This window comes from Leptidea sinapis, chromosome 30, assembly GCF_905404315.1.
Source record: "Leptidea sinapis chromosome 30, ilLepSina1.1, whole genome shotgun sequence".
NCBI lineage: Eukaryota > Metazoa > Arthropoda > Insecta > Lepidoptera > Pieridae > Leptidea > Leptidea sinapis.
Window position 1 is genome coordinate 5,384,791 of NC_066294.1, and position 23,074 is coordinate 5,407,864.

At 37.0% G+C, this 23,074-nt stretch overlaps 1 protein-coding gene and 1 non-coding gene across 4 annotated transcripts in view; one reads left to right on the forward strand and one right to left on the reverse strand.

The window, feature by feature from the left end:
• The window catches only part of LOC126973890 (neuropeptide CCHamide-1 receptor-like), a 117,848-nt gene that overhangs the window by 64,819 nt on the left and 29,955 nt on the right, over positions 1-23,074 (reverse strand). Inside the window, exons 4-8 of one of the 3 annotated variants that reach the window (XM_050821252.1) lie at positions 8,478-8,608; positions 7,783-7,971; positions 7,045-7,148; positions 1,090-1,227; positions 91-204 (exon numbers count right to left, since the gene is read on the reverse strand). In XM_050821252.1, coding sequence (XP_050677209.1) covers positions 91-204; positions 1,090-1,227; positions 7,045-7,148; positions 7,783-7,971; positions 8,478-8,608 — 676 coding nt within the window. Of the gene's footprint in view, positions 1-90; positions 205-1,085; positions 1,228-7,044; positions 7,149-7,782; positions 7,972-8,477; positions 8,609-23,074 lie in introns of those variants that run through there. The other 2 variants (XM_050821254.1, XM_050821253.1) reach the window with 2 other exon arrangements.
• Positions 350-422, forward strand: Trnap-ggg (transfer RNA proline (anticodon GGG)). Its single transcript has one exon. It is a non-coding gene; the product is annotated as a tRNA-Pro (tRNA).

A 23,074-nucleotide genomic window follows, 5' to 3' on the forward strand; every position in this document is an offset into this window, starting at 1 on the left:
TACACAACAGTTGCATAAATAACTAATCGTATATTTTTTCTATGTATGTCATCGTTTGTACTGGTAAGACCAATTTATTTATAGACTTACGTTCTGGGCATCATGCTGACATTGGTCTTCCTGCTAGAATTCAATCGCCTGGATGTTGATAACGACATGGAGCTTCGAGTACCATGGGGAGGTGTAGATCGGCAGAACAGGTATCTAAGCAATTTGTTGTGTTTTTTAAAGTGATAACCCCCACTTCTGGGATTAATACACAAATAAAATTTGAAAACATAATTTTATGAATGCAGCCACAACCTGAGTTGAATAAAGCATACAAGATTTTATCAACGATACATCACTCGAACGGTTATCTCAGTTGGAAGAGTACTCGCTTGGGACGCGAGAGGTTGCGGGTTCGAGTCCCGCATCGTTCATAAAATTTTATTTGAGAGCAGGTATCTGTTAATTCGTTTATAATTTTAATTCAAAAGCTTCGTAAGCAAATATCAAAAAAATCTAAAAACTCAAAAATCCTAACTAAATTAAAAAAGTAACTCTCCTTATGAGTATTAAGGTCTGTAACCACTTTTCAAATATATTAGAGAGATGCCTAAAACAATAATGTAGAAAAAGTTAAATTATGGCTAATAGATAATTGCTTCTATAGCTTAAAAGAATCCTTAAACTAAAAATAATAATATTTAAAAGTAATTCTTTGAGAGTGGTACCTACAAAGTAATGTTTATTTTATATTATCGAATTATGTCTATGTAATGACGTTTAAATAAAGTAATTGTAATATTGACTATCAAATATTAGTATGCCGATTTATTGGCAAATTGTTTATATTATACTATACCTGAGTATAAACCGAGAATGTGTAAAATATTGATTATATCGCTGACAATACTGTCAATATAATGATAATTATGATGTTTTCTAAATGTCGGTCAGTCTTGCAAACAAACGCGGGAAATGATATACGTCCGAATAAACCAATCATAACAAACATGTTTATTTGTAAACATTATACCAAGGTATAACTTTATACCAAGTTTATTTGAAAGGCCATTTATGTATTTAATAACGTTAATACCTTACCTATTAAAATGCTTCCTAAATATTCCGCTTGTGCAGTACAGTGCAACAGGATTGACACAGCTGTTGAGGAAAGATAGGCAGAACCCGACAATCCGTAGAGCAGACCACCATGCGTTAAAGTCTTCTTCCGCTGTTGGGCTGAAAACGAATCTCATTCTAGAACTTTCTTTGATTAACGTGAGTGACGAATTCAAATGTTTTTATTCAAAATAGGATGTATCACTTATTGAGAGTTATAAGGTACCCATTCGAAAATGCCTCACACCTGAGAAGAACGGACGCAAGAAACTCTGCGGGCGTCATGTTTGTTTATTTAAAAAAAAAAGTAAAATTTCGATACATACAATCACATTTATGTTTAATTGCAATAGCCTGACTGCAATCGCTGCATTCCCAATATGTGAATAGTCATTTAATATATATCACACAAGCGTTTTTTACAATTCCTTTAAATTTCGTAATACATTTCTTTTGAACATTTTCTGGAATCTTGTAAAATTGTCATCTGTCATCTGACATTTAACAGAGTAGACGTATATCGATAGCTCCTGTATTTAAAATTTTAAATCAACGAACTTACTGCTAAAATTACATTAAAAGTGTTAAGTGCTCAAAGTTAACCATTTAAATAGTGTGGTGATCAGTGTTTTTTGATCAAAGTATCTTGAAAAAGTACTAAAATCAGTGTAAAAACTTCACGGTCCAGTGACGACGAATTTGGTAGCATTAATAAATAAATGTGGGTACCTATAAAATAATCTGCTAATGCTGTCACGCAATATCGCTCAAAACTTAATACACCTCTATTAATTCGTCGCTATAGTAATACGTTCCGCGGCCGGTTGGTAACTACAACGACTAGCTCAACGCGGAACCTGGTTCGAATCTCGCCGCGCGTTGCACATTTTTTTTCTTCAATTTATATTTCTTTGGAAATAATTGTGAACGAAATTTGCAATGGTTGCAACTTGTGAAGCGTGCCAAGCACACATTAGTGTGACGATGAAACGCATAAAATGTATCAATTGTAACCACATATACCACTCTGAATGTGTACGATTTACTGGCGACTCAACATCCGCACGAACGCAGTGGAAGTGCCCTAAATGCGTGGCAAATGAGCGAAAAGGTGGAGGGAGATAACAGTAACACACCAGTACGAGTAGAAAAAATAAACAAAACTGCGCGAACTGTAGCCGCCAATTCCGACATCTCAGTGTCTGTATGCGATGTCCCTGCAGCCTCGATAGATAAGGATGCAAACCTAATAATTAATCGTTTGGAAAACATTCTAGACGCCAAGCTGCAGTCGATAAAATATGAAATTGTTGAAGAATTAAAAGCTACTATCTTCACCGAATTAAAAAATGAAATAGCTTCGTTATCTTCCCAAATGTCTCAGTTGCAGACTTCCTATAGTCAACTTCAGGACGAAAACGACCATCTTAAGAGTGCAGGAACGTATCAGCGTGTCGGAGGATCAACTATTGGAACTGCGTTCACAGTTTTGTAGACAGCAGCAACAGGCGAGAATGAATAACCTGGAAATTGTAGGGTTGCCACAAACCAGTAGTGAATCGCCTGTCGACTTAGTACTGAAAATTGCTGAATACGCTGGCGTGGTGCTTAACCGTGGGGATATTGACTTTGCACATCGCGTCCAGCCTCAGAAAGCCATAGCTGGTAGACCTAAACCCATTGTAGCCAAGCTAGCGGACCGTCTTTACAAAGATAAAATACTCTCTGGCCTGAAAAACAAAAAGGGCATCTGCACCAGAGATATAGGCATCGGTGGAACTGAGAAAAAATTTTTCGTAAACGAGCACCTAACCCCTGAAAACAAACAGTTATTAAAAACAACTAAAAATTTAGCAAAGGAGAAAGCGTACAAGTTTGTTTGGGTTAGGAATTGTCACATTTTTTTAAGAAAAAACGAAGAATCGCCGGCCCTTTACATTCGTCTCGAAAAGGATTTAGCCAAGATAAAGTGACTCTGTGCGTTAAACTATTTTTGAGTTATCTTTTTACAGTTAATTTGGTTATTTTTATTTTCTTGTTGCTCAAGATTACTAGCGTTTTTTGTAAAATTCCACAACATAATAAACTCCTACTTAATCACACCCAATACACTAACACTTACATTCATAAATTAACACATACACACTTTATTATCTCTTACACAAAATATATTTCTTTTTTAACTCGCACCCAACTTCACAAATCAGACATTAAACAATATTGTTACCACACCCATTCTACTTTTAAAAGAAACATCAAAATTATTCCGTTTCGAACATCAAGCAAATGTTACCTTAAGTATCCGTAAAATTTAGCTTATCTTAACTTACTTACATTACTGTCCATATTATACATATATAATTTTTCTATATTTTGGTACTTATTGCACACGCAAGGGCGCTAATACAATAGAAATACTATACCAAAATGTGCGTGGCTTACGCACTAAAACAAATGAATTTAGACAAAACATACTTAACCACGATTATGACATAATTTTAATAACAGAATCATGGCTGACTAACGGTATCTATAATAGTGAGATCTGTGACAATAGATATGACATTTTACGTTGTGACCGAAACCAGGGAACATCTACTAAAAAAATGGGAGGGGGAGTCCTACTATGTGCTTCTAAGAAGATGCATGTCCAACATCAACGCGAGTGGGCCTGTCCTGGCGTCGAATCCTTGTGGGCAACTATACCAGCTGAAACTCTCAAAATTTCGGGGAACCGCAACATCCATATCGGATTAGTATATGCACCACCTGACTCACAGTTACCTACAAGACTCGAATCAATCTATTCTCGACTCGCAGAAGTTTTGGCAACCCATCCCAATGACTATTTCATTTTATGTGGCGATTTTAACTTACCAAATGTCACGTGGACTGACTCCGGACCTACACTGCAAAAACGTGGCCCAGTAGAATTGCAAAATGCTTTTGTAAATATTTTAGATATTTGTAACCTCTCTGGTTTGAAACAACAAAACACTATCTCGAACAGTAAGCGAAACACCTTAGATCTATTATTTAGCAACATTGACTTTGAAGTTCACCACTGCCTTACTCCCCTCGTTACAGAAGATGTATATCATCCATGTCTAGAATTTAATCTCTCGAACTCACTAATTCGTAATATTCGTCAGAAACCCGTCAATAGGCCCAATTTCTATTATGGGGACTATATCAAAATTAATGAATACTTATCACAAATCAATTGGCACGAATTACTAGTAGCTGATTCAATTAATGAAGCAATTAAACTTTTTTATTCCATTCTAAACGAAACAATAATTAAATTTATACCATACTGGCGGAATTAACACTAAAGAAAACTTAAATAATTTGTATAAATTTATACCAGTTAAAGTTAAACATAAAACTAATTTCCCTGTGTGGTATTCTAAGTCTCTAATTCATATAGTGCAAGAGAAGCTTCAAAAGCACAGACAATGGAAAAACGATAAAAATCCTCGTGATTACGACGAGTTTGTTATGCTCAGGGCTCGCCAAAAACTCGTACAGAGCAGGTGTTACAAAAACTACACTGAGCGTATGCAATGCTTCATTCGTAAAGATCCTAAACTTCTCTTCTCTTATACTAAATCCCTTAGAAACAGCGAACAAGGATACCCCACTAAGCTTACACTTGGTAATAGTACTTACACAGGTGAAACTTCAGTTTGTAATGGATTCAGTCAATACTTTGAGAGCATATTTGTAAAACCAGCAAACTCGTACGATGAACCAAGTTCTCTAAACTTGAATCATAATGAAACCATTTGCAAAATTACTATAAGTGTATATGAGGTTCGTAAATTGCTTAAAGCTTTAAAAACTAATAAGGGAGCTGGCAGTGATAGAATCCCACCGATTTTTTTAAATAAGTGTGCTAACAATTTAGCCTTACCGCTATCCATAATATTTAATCTCTCCATTAACGTCTTCAGTAGTTTCCCTGATGTGTGGAAAGAAGCACTTATATTACCGTTACATAAAAGCGGATCAAGAGCCCAAATAGAGAATTACCGGCCCATATCGATTCTGAACGCAATGAGTAAGTTATTCGAAACAGTTGTCTATAGATACATATGCCCCATTATAACTAGATCTATTCCCTACGAGCAGCACGGATTTATGAAGAACCGTTCTACCGTTACAAATTTAGCTGTTTTTACGGATTACGTAGTACAGAGCATGGACGAGAAATATCAAGTGGATGTGATCTACACGGATTTCGAAAAAGCATTTGACCGAGTAGATCACGTAATTCTACTGCAAAAACTAAGCGTGCTAGGCGTAAATGGGAGCTTACTTCGGTGGTTTACTTCATACATTTAGAACCGTATGCAAGCAGTTGTGACGGGTAGTGCTAGAAGTAACTTTGTAATAATACCCTCAGGAGTACCACAGGGGTCCATCCTAGGTCCGCTTTTATATAACGCTTACCTATTTGATATTGGAAGTTGCTTCCACCTTGCACAGTATTTAATGTTCGCTGACGACACAAAAATATTTGTCAAAATACGTTCACTTGACGATTGTCGTAAACTACAACATGACCTAAATGCATTGACAGAATACTACGCAAGGAACAGAATTATAGTTAATGTTAAAAAGTGCCATCATATTACTCTGACTCGTAAAAAAAATATAATTGAATTTAACTTCAAAATTAATGGCACATATATACCCAGAGTGACTGCGGTTAGAGACCTGGGTATCCAAATCGATGCTAAGTTTTCAATGAATGAGCACGTTGATAATGTAGCAAATAGAGCTTTCAAACAACTAGGTTTCATAAAACGAGTGACCCGTTCCTTCAGTAATCTGGAATGTATAAAGGCACTTTACTTTGCGTACGTCCGGAGTATTCTTGAATACGCATGTAATGTCTGGACACCCCAATATATTATACATATCGAAAGGCTTGAAACCATACAGAAACAGTTTATTAAATACTTAACTTTTAAAGATTTTAAAGAATTCAACAGTTATGAGGAAGCGTGTTCTCACTATGGTATCGACACACTGGAACAAAGAAGGAATCAAAGTGACATGTTACTGTTCTGCAAGCAATTTTGAGTGGCTCCATCGACTGTCCTAGTCTACTGTCAGCCTTTTCATTAAACGCTCAATCTTTAAGATCGCGTCACACGCGCCTTTTACATGTTCCCAAACCTAATACAAATTATGCCCAAAATTCCATAATTCCGCGTCTGTCACGAATTTATAATAAACAGTACGCTGAGTTTGACGTATTTCACTTATCAAAAATTAAGTTAAAAACAGAAATAATAAAACATCATCGTAAAAAATAGCAATAATAGGTAACGCAACACACACAAACACACACACACACCACACACGCATACACACACCACACACGCACACACACACACAGACACGCGCGCGCTATTGTAATCTTTTATTTGTTAGTATATATAGTACATTTTTAAGTCTATTCTGTTAATATATGATTTCTTTTTATAATTTAAAATTTATGTAATCCTTAGTGGCTTTATGTAAAACCTAGGTTAATTTTCTAAAAATAATTGTTGTGTACGCTGTTGATTACTTTTATAATAAAAAATAAAATAAAAATAAAAATAAAAAATAAAATAAAATAAAAATAAAATAAAATTGTAAAAGCAACATCACCCCACAAAAGACTAACTTGACTTAGCCGAGTAATAGGCATTGTAAGTTTATGTTTATTCCTGGTGTTAACATTATGTTTATGACAATAAAGGATCAAAACGCAAGTTATATTGTAACTGTTTTATTACATTAGGTTTTAGCGTAAAACTTACAGTTTCATTATTATTTTCTTCAAGCCGACGTTTCGTGACAAATAACAAAAAACCGGAGTACAACTAGAGGAGAAGAAAAGAGTCCTTACGTTATTGTGAACTACAAGATAAAACATACCAATAATAGAACCACATCATAAAGACATGGGTAGGCAAGAAGCACGCAGCGAAAACCAACACGAACGCAAGAACTGTTAACGCCACTTTTCTTCTGGCTCGCATCTGTCAAAAAACTTTCATATTTATTATAGGCTGAAGAAACATCAACAGGCATACTTGAATATGTTAATGGTACTTGTCAAGAAATGTTAATAAATATCAAAATAAATCCCACTTTAATCAAATAACAGCGGGTTATATTTTTATATTTTATTTGTTTGCAATGCTTTGATTGATTATTTGAATCTCTCTGTTACTTTTTTTGTATGAAATGAAGGGATGAAAGGAGCATGCCGTCCAGCTGATGGTAATTGGTACGCCCTGCCTATTACAAAGCAGTGCCGCTCAGCATTCTTCAAAACCCCAAAAATTCTAAGCGGCACTACAACTGAGCTCGTCAACTTGAGACGTAAGATGTTAAGTCTCATTTGCCCAGTAATTCACTAGCTACGTCGCCCTTCAGACCGAAACACAGTAATGCTTACACATTACTGCTTGACGGCAGAATTAGGCGCCGCTGTGGTACCCATAATCTAGCCGGCATCCGGTGCAAAGGAACCTCTCACTGGTGAATGGATGGTTGTTTGCCATAAATGGATGGTAGTTTTGCCATAAATAATTATTTACTATAATTAGCAAGGTACTGGCAGCACCTAACAAAATATTATTTTTATTTAACATTGTTTTATTTACTCACCTGTCTCTGCGTTCCTTGCATCTCTCCCGGCATGTTCTGAGTACTGAGCACTAGATGTCTTGCCATAAGAACGTAGAACAGCGCAATCACCGCAAGTGGCATCGAGTAGTAAATCAGGAACTTCAGTAACACGACCAGACGTGCGTACTCTTCGCCCCATTCCACTGGGTACGGATAGCATACGAGAAACTAAAAAAAAGTAAATTGTTAAAAAAAAATTGAATTCATGAACATTTGAGGTATAATTTCACTCCATAATAACTAAGGTTATGATTAATTATTTTTTTGTAGAAAACAATGACGCGACAAATCAATTGTTGCCACGAAGCATTTAATAAACGAAAATTATTTAGTATTTAAAAATAAATTCATGTTGACCAAACAAATGTTTCTAATATTTTTTCCTTAACACTGAATACCTTCTTGAATATATTCAATTTTGACGCTGCAGTGCATTTCTGGAAACTTCTAAAGCAAAAAACACTGAAACTATCCATACGATCTAAAGTTTACCAAAAGTTTTCAAGAATTGGCCTTTATGGTTGTCAAAGACAGAAAAACTTGATGTTTTAATACAAAACGCAGCCAATGTGAATCAGCTTAACTGAGCTGTTAAAAAGCCCAAAGCGTTATAAAATAAATTCAACACGAGAGAACTTCGTTCAGGTTAGTAACTATTTGGTTATATTTCTTACCTTCTTGGTGGGACTGACGACAAATTCTCTGACATAGGAACCAATGTAGGCTGGCATCGCAAGAGCAGCCGCCAGAACCCATATACCGATAGCTGCGGCCACGGTTAAACGAGTTGCTCGCTTACTTCCACCTAGAGCAAATTCTATTTAAAATACTTGGTAACACCGCAATTGTCTATTCTCTTTTGTAATTTTTGCTATGACAAACTATAGTGCAGATAGTTCCTGTAGAAATAGGGAGATACATACAGACAACAGATGCATTGGTATCTGATTGGCTAATTTAATGCCAATTGACTCTCGCGCCGGTTAATAACCAATTGTCACTGAGCACCGGCATCGTCGCACGCATATTCATTAATCATTCATCAGTGGTCAACTGAATATTTGCATCGCATCAAAGTACTCGTTCATTTATAACGCAGAGCGAACACACTTTAGCACCAGGAGTTTGTAGAGGATTAGCGGGGGCCCCCAGCGTCAGACCATCTCTTCCTCGGAACCTCAGGAATGTCTGTCTATTGTTTCACCTTAACCAATTTTCATTTTTAATATCATAATATGTTTTCCTATGAACGCGCTTATACAATACTGTCTCCGTCTTTAATTTTGTATAACTATATTTAATTAAGTTATCTATATTAATATTGTAAACCTCAGGCCTTTATTGTTCATTATTGAACTATCTCTGATTTATTATATCTTTATCTAGTTTATCTTTCTACTATCTATAATTTCTATTAACTTTACTATCTATTTTGTTTATATTTTTTGTACATATTGTATAACCTTGTATTTTGTTTTCGTCTATAAATGAGGCATCATTTAGCATGTTAGTGTAATTATAATTTTATTTTTAATGCTATCTATTCCCAAAGCATCGTTCACGTAAATTAAAGGTCATATTTTGTACGAATGCTTATTTTTAATATAAATCATGGAAACAAAAATATTCCTTTATTCTTCATACACCGATTTTGCTCAAAAACAGCCTGTTGCTTTAGGCTTTACACTAAAGGCATTGAAGTTTCATGAATGTCCTGGCGTTCTTCTCAGATCTGAGGCACACATTTCCGAATGGGTGGTAGTTTTCGACTTTCAACACGTGAATTCATATTCTATTTTGATTAAAAGTAATTGAATTTGAATGTCTCAAAGTGACGTGAGCACTTCCGAATTCACTCAGAATTATGTGTGTCACTTAATGTGAGGTAAAAGTCTCGTCACATTTTCATAGTAAAAAAAAATACTTTAAGCTTAATCCGAAAGATATATGTGATTATTTTATAGCAATAGCAATGACAGTACAATATTGTATATTTTATTAAAAAGAGCGCACAGAAAGAATTCTGGGGGAGTTTCTTGCGCTGTTTCTTCTCTCTCAGAGCGTCATTTGTTTCGGAAGCGGTAGTAGTATCTAGTATATTAGAAATGACATCAAAAAGAATTTTAAAGGAATCAATTTTGAAAAAATAAATGCCTTTTTATGATTACATGCTACAATTTCACAAAAAATATTTGGGATTTCAGTGAAAAATTTAGAGTATCAGCCTCGATTTGGACACTCTCTACCATAATATGATATGCAACAAAAAGGCGAGGGAACTTTACCAATTATATACGCGAAGTTATTGAATGGAACATGTCGGGATTGAAGAAACTCAATTTATATATAATTTAATGTTTTCGTGATTGCTTCAACGTCAGAGTGTAGTGAATACTTTTATGTATGCGTATCCGGAAATAAATAGCACTAACCAACAGACCGGTATCGTTTGAATGACTATGGTTTTCATGGAAACCTTCCAAATATTCTATCTGTAATTTCTGAAGTCTATTTATATGAAAAGTCGAATGGAATAGCAAATAACATACATATATGTATAGTACAGACGACCTGTATAGCCGAGTTGTTAGCGATCGTATCTACTAAGCTAGAGGTCCCGGGTTCGAATCTCGGTAGGTGCACGCATTTATATAATGAATATGGATGTTTGTTTCCGATTCATGGATGTTTATATGTATGTTTATGTATGTTTAAGTAAGTATATTGTATTAAATATATCATTGTCTTGCAACCCATAACTCAGGCTATATATGCCTAATTTGGGGCAAGATAATATGTGTAAAAAGTGTGTCAATATTATTATTATTATTATATGAAAGTTTTAATATAGTGATATTTATCTAATTCGAAGGGCCTGCTCGCACATTTAGTCACTTATCGTCTATTAAATTAAAAAAAACTTGCCCACTTAGTAGGTAGGTTAGGCGTTACTTTTCATAGGATTTGGTAGAGGAAAGCGATCGCTGGTCCGGTCCTACTCGTGAACGGGCACTACTGATCCTAAATTAATCATTGAATTTTTTTTTTATATGAGAGGGGGCAAACGGGCAAGAGGCTCACGGGATGGGGAGAGGTGAGGCAGCCGCCAACAACAACAACAGGTGTGTCAAGAAATGCGTTGCCGGCCTTTAAGGTGGGAGTATGCTTTTTTCTTGAAGGTCCCTAAGTCGTATCTGTTCGGGAAGACCGCTGCCGGTAGTTGATTCCACAAAGTGGCTGTGCGAGGCAAGAAATTTCGAAAAAAACGCGCGGTTGTGGAATGCCAGACGTCTACGTGATGCGGATGGTACTTTGCACGTAATGTCCGATGGTGGAATTCGGCCGCTGGAATCAACCCGAACAGCTCCTCTGAGCACTCCCCGTGATAAATGCGGTAGAAGATGCAGAGAGAACCCACATCTCTACGCAATGCTAGAGAATGAAGCCGATCGGAGATGACTTGATCGTCGATGATTCGAGCCGCTCTTCGTTGTATGCGGTCAAATGGAAGAAGCTGGTACTGGGGAGCACCCGCCCAGAGGTGAGAACAGTACTCCATGTGAGGCCAAATTTGCGCCTTATAAAGTTGCAGGCGGTGGCTTTTAGTGAAGTACTGTCTCGCCTTACTGAGTACACCAAGCTTTTTAGAGGCCAGTTTGGCCTTCTCATCCAAGTGATCACGGAACTGAATGACGCTCGATATATCGACGCCAAGTATGTGGCAGTTAGAGGAGTGATCTCGAATCGAGGGGATACGACAAAGGGAGACTTTTTAGTGGTGAACGCACAAACTTGTGTCTTCTTGGGGTTGAATTGGACTAAATTTTGTCGGCCCCATTCCGAGACTTTGCAAAGCATAGTCTCGATTTCAGACACAAGTTTGATCCGGTTCTCGTCGACGCTATTCCGGGACATGTTGGCACGGCCGGTGTAGGAAGCATACCCCGTGCTGTCGTCTTCATAGCAATGAATATTGCTGATTTGCAGCATATCATTGATATGCAGAAGAAACAACGTAGGGGATAGCACACAGCCTTGCGGGACACCAGAGTTTATGGGTTTTAAGTCGGAGCATGCACCGTTGATAACAACCTTGATGCTCCGATCAGCCAAAAAGCTAGTGACCCATTTGCACAACTTCTCGGGAAGCCCATAGGATGGCAGTTTCGCTATAAGCGCTTTATGCCACACCCGATCAAAGGCCTTCGCTATGTCCAAACTCACTGCCAACGCCTCTCCCTTCGACTCAACCGCTTGCGCCCGAGGTACGCAAGAAGATCACCAGCTGAGCGACCCTGACGGAAACCGTACTGGCAGTCGCTGATCAGCTGGTGCCCCTCTAGGTATCCCAAGAGCTGGCGGTTGATGATCGACTCCATTACTTTGGAGAACATGGAGGTAATGGCAATGGGGCGGTAGTTGGACGGATCTGAGCGTACACCTTTCTTAGGGATCGGGTGCACTAAAGCCGCCTTCCATAATTTCGGGACTACGCCTGATGAGTAGGAGAGCCAGAAAAGACGGGTAACGACCGGCGCCAGTTCCGGAGCACATGTCCGCAGCACTATCGGGGGAATGCCATCGGGCCCGCTCGATTTGTGTATGTCCAAGGTGAGAAGCGCCTTAAGCACGGCACCATGCCGTATTTTTACCTCCGGCATATATGAATCGCACCGCGGAATATGCGGTGGTGGTCATCCAGAGTCGAGTTGGACGCGAAGAGGGAGCCCAGGAGATCAACTTTCTCTTTCGCGTCATGGGCCAGCGAGTCATCATCCCTGTGCAGTGGCGGAATGGCTGGCTGGCAGAAGTTTCCTTGGACAGCCTTGGCGAGCGACCAGAATGCACGAGTTCCCGAGGGAAGGCGTGCAAGTCTCTCGCCAATTCTGCCAATGTGCTTCGACTACGCGTCAGCAATAACTCTTTTGAAGGACCTGGAGACATGATTGAAGTATTTTTTAAGTTCGCTGGAATTCACATACTTAGATACCACGGCATTGACCCAAGCCTGATAGCACTCCTGATTTCGGCGAGAGGCCATTTTGCAGGAGCGGTCAAACCATGGTTGGGACCTGCCACCGATAGGCACAGAGGAGGATGGAATGAAGAGTTCCATACCTTGCAGTACCACATCAGCAACAGCATCAGCAGCGGCATCTGGATCTCTCAGTGAAAAACAGATCTGCCTCCACGGGTAGGATGCAAAAAAGCACCGCATCTCGTCCCACTCTGCTGACCTATAGTGCCACACGCGGCCACAGCCTAAGAAGCGGGGCCGTGTTGGGCGCGTGATCGGCACGGTGCTCCGGATCAGGCAGTGGTCCGACGATCCCAGAGGAGGGTCAACGGAAACTAGGTAGCCGTCCGGATGTGAGGTCAACAGAAGGTCCAACAGTGAAGGTGTATGATCTTGCACATCTGGGATTCGCGTTGGTGCATTAACCGGTTGCGTCAGACCATATGCTAAGGCGAAGTCGTGAACAGATCTCCCTGCATGATCGGTGGTACGTGAGCCTAGCCATTCGGCGTGGTGGGCGTTAAAATCGCCAAGAAACACGATCTCTGCAGTGGGGATCTGCTCCAACACGGAATCTGTAGCCATTTGGATGTGTTCGAGGAGCCGGTCAGTCTCTGCGTTACCGCTATGGGACCTATACAGGCATGTGAAGAATCGCGGATGGTCATCGCAGTCTACACGCAGCCAGATGATGGATAGGTTGTCCTTCAAGAAAACTCAGGCGTCGAGAACAGACATCCTCCCTGACGTAAACGCACACGCCAGCCCGTGGTATAAAGGAGTGTTCCAAATTATACCCCGGGTAGGAAAGGTAAGATGAATCAGCCAGGGAGGATATCTGTGTCTCGGTTAAAAAGAGCAGGGCCGGCTTCGCCGTCTCCAGGTGAAAGTGGACGGCATTTAAATTTGAGCGAAGCCCCCTGATGTTGCAAAAGTCCACAGCGAGTGTAGAGGAGGCTGGTTTGAGCCTCCTGCTCTGTTTGCCCCGAGTCAGCGCAGATTTGCCCCCTCCAGAATACGCGGGCCAGCCTGGGCAACCACTGTTAGGTACAGGCCCTAATTGTGGACGCCCAGGAACGGATTCTCCAGGGCTGCATAAAATTATTAAATTGCTGCTTTTGTTATTAAATTTAAAGTTATGTTATCTTTATAACTAACATAAAATTTTAATGAAATGTTCGAATAATACCATTACTTATTTACGTGTATGGTTTGATGCATCAACTGTGCTCAATAAATCGTTTTCATTATTATATTAATATGTTATATGAATAATGAATAGATAAATATTGATTTGAAAGAGTGCCAAAGAGTTTCTTGTCACTTCTTTACATTAAAGCTCAATTTTCTCAAAGCAAATCAATTACCTTAAATCGTGAATAACTCAACATTCAGTGTAAAAATATATTTTTAAGCATTTAATAACATTTATTTTTGACCTATAACTTTTATAAGAATAACTTTTGATTTTAAAAAACAAATAGTTGTTTAGTGACTCAGTTGTGTGTTAAAATATAACATACCTAATGTTATATTTTATTCATAAACATAAATCATAATAAGAAGATACATTTTAAATGTCATAGAAATTATTGTTTCCATATCATATCATTATAGTTTATAAATTTATTCAAACAAAACAAACCTTATTACTATATTTATAATACTACGATTCATTATCATCATCGTCACCATCATCATAATCATCAGCCGGAAGACGTCTACTGCTGGACAAAGGCCTCCCCCAAAGATTTCCACGACTATAAACTATCATTACGGGGAAGCGTACTAAGAATACTGGCAGCAAATCCGCGTTTGATAGATAGGCTGATCCGTTGGCCGAAATAACTGCCAGCTTGCTTGGGTAGCAAGTATGTATTGAGGCGAGAAGATAGTACTTTGTACAATCTCCGCGCCTCTGGGCCCCACGGACCAAGTGTCAAACGGAACAAAGATGTAAGATTCACTGACGGCCTTTCCCAATATTCAGTCTATCTCATACTTGAGATAAAAATCGTTAGTATCGTTGACTTTTCTGTCCCAATAAACTTATCGACGGTACGACCTTATCCGTACAAGCTGTCTGTCAATGGGATGACGACTTACCAGCGATAGAAGTTTGTATGGAAATTTCAATTCACGCATCCCAATATAAGGCGATAAGAAGTACTTATCGGTTATATTGGGACAGCTTCAGATTATTGACAGCTAATTACTGACAGTAGAAGGTAATAATTAATATCTATCTGTAGATAGTATATTGGGAACGGCCGTGAGACGTTTGCTGTCTTCGGCAGTCGAAGCAGCAGCCTCTATGTGTATATTTATAGATTATTGTAGTTATGTTATTTTTAAAAGCAGTGACCAATCCTGTTTTTGTATCAGTAAACTTAGCAGGATACTAAATCCTTGGTTTACATATCAAATGCTGAAATTTTCATTGAAATGCCTATTTTTCATAAATACTGAACAAAGAAGAAAAAATATTGATCTATACTTTCACTTTTTAATTAGTAAAGATAGACTTTAAATCGTTGGGACGATACTAAAGATTTTTTTTGTGAAACTTATAAAACTTTAAGATTAAATCATTTTGAGTTTGATTCGGCTGTTATTGCCATAAGGTGTTCCACGTCACTTTAGTAAGTACCGTCGGCTATTTCTGCCGTGAAACAATAATGTGTAAACATTACGATGTTTCGGTCTGAAGGGCGCCGTAGCTACTTAAATTACTGGGCAAATGGGACTTAACATCTGATATCTCAAAGCGTCGAGCGCAATTATAGTGCCATCAGAAATTTTGAGGTTTTTCAAGAATCCTGAATTGTAATAGGCAGGGCGTATTAGTTAACATCAACGGCCTGCTCGTCTCGTCCCTTATTTTCAATAAAAAAACTAAGTAACATTCATTACAAGTTTTGCCATACCACTGTATGCTCAAGGAGAACTGGCGAGTTGAAAAAACTTATGAAATTTTATCCGCTACCCGCACTTGTGTTGAAATATCTTAAAACGATTATACACAAATGTTGTGCGAGCATAATTTATAGCTGTATTTTATCTTAGAACCCTATTTGATTTATTGATACTCTATATATTAAAATTTTGGCGAGTGAAATTAATTTAAACTTTTATTTATCACTTTCCCAAAACTGAAACCAGACTGTGCTTTTTATAATCATTATCTATACATATAACTAAAATTGGATTGTCAGGTTGTAATATTGAAGTAACCGTTTTTTACTACATGTATACGAATATAATATAGGGTAACATACACCAAAATAACATTTTTTAAAATTTTTGTCGTTTGTTCCAAACAGACAGACAGACAGACTAATCTAATAATAAGGACTAATCTAATCTCTGAAATGGCTGGACCGATTTTGAGGGGAATTTTATTGGCAGGTAGCTGATGTGATAAGGAGTAACTTAGGCTGTTTTTAGAAAAAATCGTTTATTTTAGAAAAATAAAGTAGGTAATGTTGCAATGCCCAAGAAACGGTCTAACTCTAAAAGTAATTTATATGGCAAAACAACGTTTGCCGGGTAAGCTAGTCATTAAATAAAAACAGATTCATTTCCCTTTGCAGTTCAATTTTATATCAATAATTCTCTCAGCTATTAAAATTTCAACTTCGCAGATGTAAACACAATTAATTTAAGCAATTTGCTTCTCAAAGTGTGTTTGTTCAAAGATAAATCATAATGCATTTTGCACAATACTGACAACTCACAATTAGTGTTGTGCTGACGTAGATCGTAATAAAACTACTCGGTTCATTTCGGAGACAATAAATCATTGGCTTTCAACTAAAATAGAATTTATCACTAGCATTTGATTATACGTATGTGTGGTCTTACTGCTGAATTAATAATAACGTTATACTTGCAAATATTTATAGAACTATCTGCATGGTTAGATTCGTTTCCATACTGTGCTGTTAAGTCCCAAGGCTTTTTTTAGGGTTGCGTTGCCAAAGGGTCCTCATTGCGTTTGTCTGTCTGCATTACAGTGGTTTGTATATCAGTCGAAATAGTAATAGCTGAAATTTTGACATTTATCTTATATTAAGTAATCTTAGTAAGATAGTTACATTTAAATGATGCGCAAACAATACAATTTCCTTTTAACTTTGAGGTGCGATTCGAGAACATTCGAGAAACTTTTGTCATTTTGAACGACTTTTAAGTTTATGAACGGTGTTTTTACTTTCATCAAATTATTATTTAATATATATTGTATGCAATGTTAAATTAACTTTATTCAATTGGGCTTAAGCTAAGTGCTTTTGAATAGTCACTACAAATATTTATTTTAAATTACTGAATTTACCATATGTTTGTAAAAAGTTGAGCTCGTGAGAAGAACATTTAAGAAACTCAACGGCCACTCTTTTCAATCAAATAGAGTATTTTACAATGGTTGTAATATACATAAACAAATTATTATGTAATGCATCTGTATCCAATATATGTGTCATGTTTAAATAATATAAATTATTTCATAAAAAGCGATAAATAATTAACTGTTAAAATATAAAATATTATAATATATTGGATGCTTCAACCTGTAGAGCATGAACTCATTGTTTGTGTAAGAACGCTTCGAGAACATGATGGTCTTGATTACTGTCACAATTAGTAATTGCATCCAACAAATACAATTATTTTTTAACTATAACAGGTCTAACTGGCACCATACGAGTTCACACATAGACCAGCTATTGATCCCTTCGTATATATTAGAGGGAAGGAGAAGACCCGGCATACTGGAATTGTAGGCAATAAAATGGCCGAAAAGTTCGCAAAAGCTGGAGACAGAGCCGTCTAATATAGTCCGGAACTTTAGTCTGGGCTGCTTAAGAGCGCTACTTGAGACCCTGAAGTCAATACGAAGCACTTAATCGTTGGAGTGAATTAACAAGCTTTAAACATTCCAATGCGCTGATTAAATCATTTAATAGCAGAAGCGCGACTGAAGCCCTATCACTGTACAGGAATATACGAATATTTATCGAAATGCTGACTGAGCACTGTCGCCAAAACACGCAACGTATTCAGAATCAAGAAACTTACAGATTTTGCCTTGAGACCAATGAAACGGCGGTTAAAAAATACTCTTTACATACTTCTAAGTGTTGTTTACAATACTAGTGTCAAGAAAATACTGCAGAGCGAATTCAAAAATTAAATCTTGGACATGGTGATTGTTGGACCAATAAGAACTCTACAAGATCAAAAAAATAGACAAGATAGTCGAGAAAATTTATTTGACAAATTAAGTATAACTACAGCACATATAACCTCTGAGTAAAACAGATTGCATTTTAATTACGTAAATATCTGTTAAAGGTATAAAAGGCATTTATTTTCTTACAATTGATTCCTTTAGAATTCTTTATACGTCATTTCTAATATACTAGTATACTATAGTATATAATAGAGAATTACTACTACCGCTTCGGAAACAAATGGCGTTCTGAGAGAAGAAGTGGCGCAAGATATTCTCCCAGCATTTTTTTGCCTGCTGTGGTTTCACCAACTATTTTTTTCCAGATAACTACTTATTATTTTGTAATTGTAATCACTTTATTTCATTTTCTGTACAGATATCTAATCAAAAGGATTATAACATTTTGATATTTATAACTTAAGTGTTTATGAGAGGAATAGCGAGTTCACTTATTCTAAACTTAAAATATTTTAATATATATCAAATTCATGAAATGAAATTAATGAAATTTAAAAGAAATTAATGAAATTGAAATGAAATGAAATGAATTCATTATATTTAATAATTGGACGTAATTGCAGAAAAACGTTCCAAACCACAATCATGTCGAAATTGAGTTAAGAACACAAAACTGGTCACGTGACTCATATTAAACTCTACTCAATATATTAATTGGCAAAAAATGGCAGCCCTACTGTCACTCTTTAAATAACCACTTATTAGCCAAGCTGGAATACACTAATATTTATTAAACTTTAAACACGAATACCTTAAAATGTTTGTGGCTTGGATAGTTTTTCAGGAACTACGTCCAACTATGATTCTAAAAATATCTAAGTAGAAAAAATAACATATTAAATTAAAAACAGTGAGACACTCAGGCTATGCTCATTAGTAGAAGGCATTTCCTAGAGTATGTGGCCATGATCAGCGGCACTCATTCCCAAGCATTCATGACCATATATCCTATCCTATCCATTTAAATATCTATTCCTGCTTTCCCTCTACAAGAATTTACTATTAAAATTGATCAATAATGCTATAAAACTATTCAAAGTTAATAATAATGTTATATTAAGGATACTGAGGCGATCACGAGTAGAATATATTTCACAAAGTGTCATTTGATAAAAAGATTGAGCGTTTGAACGTTATAGCGAACCCTGTCCCAACAAATATTTTATTCTAAATTATTTTCAATGTTCATCAACTTAACTAAAACGGTCTAAGTTCTTAGATTTAGACCAGTGGGAAGCTCCTTTGCACAGGTTGCCAGCTAGATTATGGGCAGCACAGCGGCTCCCTTTTTCTGCCGTGACGCGGTAATGTGAAAATATTATTGTGTTTCGGTCTGAAGGGCGTCGTAGCTAGGGAAATTACTGACAAATAAGACTTAACATCTTATGTCTCTAGGTGACGAGTGCAATTGTGGTGCCGATTAGAATTTTTGGGTTTTTCAAGAATCCTGAGCGGCATAGCATTGTGATCAATAACCATCAGCTGAACGTCTTGCTCATCTCATCCCTTACTATCATAAAAAAAATTACTTTAGGGTAACTTTCCCTCATCATGATATCGAGTATTACAAAACCGCGCGATTCGCAAGTAACCTTTTGTCCCGCATAGCCCCTTTGAAGGCTGCAGTATTCCCGAATCGATACGACTTAGGGAACTTCTGGCTTGGAACATAATCCCACCTTAAGCACACTTGATCTCTGGTATTGTAGACAAGCTGTTGCCCCCGACGTCGTCCACTTAGACGCAGCAAAAGTACTATACTTGGGAGTTCAACAAGGTATACCAAAATTTACGACCCATGCGTTTTTGAACGGTTCCATCCGAGAGGTTGAGGGTTTGAGTCCCACATCGTTCAATAATTTTGGCTACAAATTAAATTTGTATGATTATTCCCAGACGTAAGGGTTATCACTTTAAAATAAAAAATTGTTAAGATTTGAAAGAGCAACATCTCAAGTCAATTTCCTAATACGCAATTATTGGGGTTGAGCAGGTTATCAACTGTATAGTAGATCCTGTAGATGGAGCCACCTGGGAGTAGAACAAGATATAAGAAAATTTACGACCCATGCATCCTCGAACGGTTTACTCAGTTAGAAAGAGCGTTCCCACGGAACCCGAGAGGTCACAGGTTTGAGTCCGCATCGTTCATAAATGTCGGTTACAAATTTAATTAGTTTACCATACCTGCATCAAGCGCGACAAAATGTACATGTAGGCTACATATTGTCCCGACTTCAAGTTAATACATCAAAATTAATCTTTCAAAAATCAAAATTAATTTTTAAAATTCCAAAGGTCTTTCAAATCAATTCAATTCTTCAAAAATACGCTGTATACGAATCCATGCAAAATCCATCGAACAGCATTATATCACAAATAATGCTTCGATTCGCCTTCGGTAATGCGGTACGCGTTTAACCATTGATCAGGCCGGTCCCAATTACTATTAACCATTCGTCTATAACAATTACAGGGCCAGTCCGAGTGACCATTATAACCAATTAATAGTAGTGATCAGCGTATTCATCATAAGAACCATTAATTATTATATATAGTTACTTAACAATTGTCATAGATTAGATATAGATAATATATTTAATATATATATTTATTTATCTTACAAGACTTAAAAATCAGTGGAGTTGCCATTGGTGACTTTATCAAGCATGTGTGATGTATAATAATGTATAGCATGTTGGCACAATACAGTAATTGGAGAGTACTTTAACGTCGCGCTAGAGCGCCCGATTCGATGCACGCACACATAGACACAATAAACACGACCGCTAAGCAATCTTCGGGATACAAAATTATTGAGTGCCACGCCGTGCGCCACCGAGGCTGGTCGCTGTCCGAGTTCAATTAGCTGCGCCGAGCGTTCCAAGTAGTCAATCTTTTTGTTTGTAACAACCCTAGCGCTCCACCCAGACGTAGGTATAAATTTCAAGGAATAATTCATTTAAATCGATCTTTTTTCATATACATTGTTATTAAATTACAATAGGTTTAAATAATTTACAAGCTTATATATATGACTACATTGTGATTGTCAATGAATCGCCACACTAGTCGGAGACTGTATTGTTGCATCAAATAAAGCTATGATTAACAGTAAACCATTTAATTTGGTAGTCGTCATTGGCATTTCTATGGCAAATTTTTAAGGAACTATCAAATAACAATTTAGTTAAATAACTACAAATTTTTCAATACTTAATTTAAAAGAAAGTGAAAAAAAATTAAAAATAAAGTACTAACATGAGTGTGTGTGTTTAGAATACCGTTGGAGACCGCTGAGTTACGCTACTGTACTATAACTTGTTTTGAGATATTGGGGAATGAGCTGATTCAGTGGCATCATATTATAATTTTTTTATGGAATAGGAGGACAACCAGCGTACGGGTCACCTGTTGTTAAATGATCACCGCAGCCCACAATCTCTTGCAACACCAGAGGAATCACAGGAGCGTTGCCGGCCTTTAAGGAAGGTGTACGCGCTTTTTTTAAGGTACCCATGTCGTATCATCCCGGAAACACCGCACAAGAAAGTTCATTCCACAGCTTTGTAGTACGTGGAAGAAAACTCCTTGAAAACCGCACTGTGGAGGACCGCCACACATCCAGATGGTGGGGATGATATCCTAACTTGTAGCGTGTCGTGCGAAGGTGGAATTCGGCGGCAGGAATCAGACCAATTAAAAATTATAACAATCACCCAAAAATGGTTCATAATGTAGAAGGGTAATTTTAACGCACATAATAAAACTGTTGCATCTGTATTTTAAAGTTTCCACTTAAAATTACAATATACACTTTATTATTGAAATTAATAGACAATTAGGGCATAGTGTCCCCTTACAATTCACAATAAGTAATGCGCATTCGAACTTAGCGCTCTGGCATAAGTAGGGCACGACCGCTTACCGTGATGATGCTACCAACTGTTAGTTGGCACTGCTGTAGTGCCAACTAACTTACACGAATTAAGTTAATTTAAGATCTGAATATTATATGCCATTCGTTATTGCTAATCAGTGATAATAATTATATAAAATAACATTACTAACACAGTAATGAGTTAGTTAAATAAATGTTATTATAAATTGGGATATCTTATGGCAGTTCATGACTTTGGTAGCGCTTGTTAACACATCAAGCTGACAATAATAGTAGGTAAAAAGCTATACTGAGGTAACTTGTGGATATGGATAGTTCCATATATCCCACACAAACTCCGTCAAGATGTGAAATCTGCTCACTTCCAAAATAAAAACATCTTTACTTTTGTTTGAACTTCAAAACACTATCGCTGTTAACACCACAATGTTTATTGACACTTTTATTATCCGATCAATAAAAGTTTATTTGATTATTGTCACGTTGCTATTTGCGCGGTTGATAGAAATAACAACAACGTGGCAATTTTTAAAACTATATTTAAATTATATTTAATAAATATTTTAAGAGGTCGAGGGTAAAGCCGAGGCCATAATTTGCTCGCAGAGTCTCGGTCCCAGAAATACCGTACACCCCTTCGGTTCCCAATCTCCTGACACGTGTGACTTCACTATGTTGTCCGGATCCAGGTTCAAAACTGTGGCATACGAAGTAGGACAGGTATAGAAGTCCAACAGTGTTCCTGTAATGATTGCCAAGATTATCACACAGCTATAACTTTTGTACTGTTGGAAAACCTACGCGGAGCTTAAGGCAATCCAGAGGCTACGTCTAGCTAGCACAAGGGAAGAAAATCGTGGTGGCTTATATAAATTAAAATCAGCAATGGTTACGTAGCTAGAAAAAGCATTATATCAAAATAAACTATTTAAAGAACCAAGCATTAATCAAAACATATTCTAATATTATTGAAAAACATAAACTAATATTTAAATCATATTACTAAAGCTAACAAACTAAATTATACTAATAATCTGAGAAGTATTTATTACAACAGCAATAATAACAGCTAATGGAAATTTCCTAACTCGCCATGACA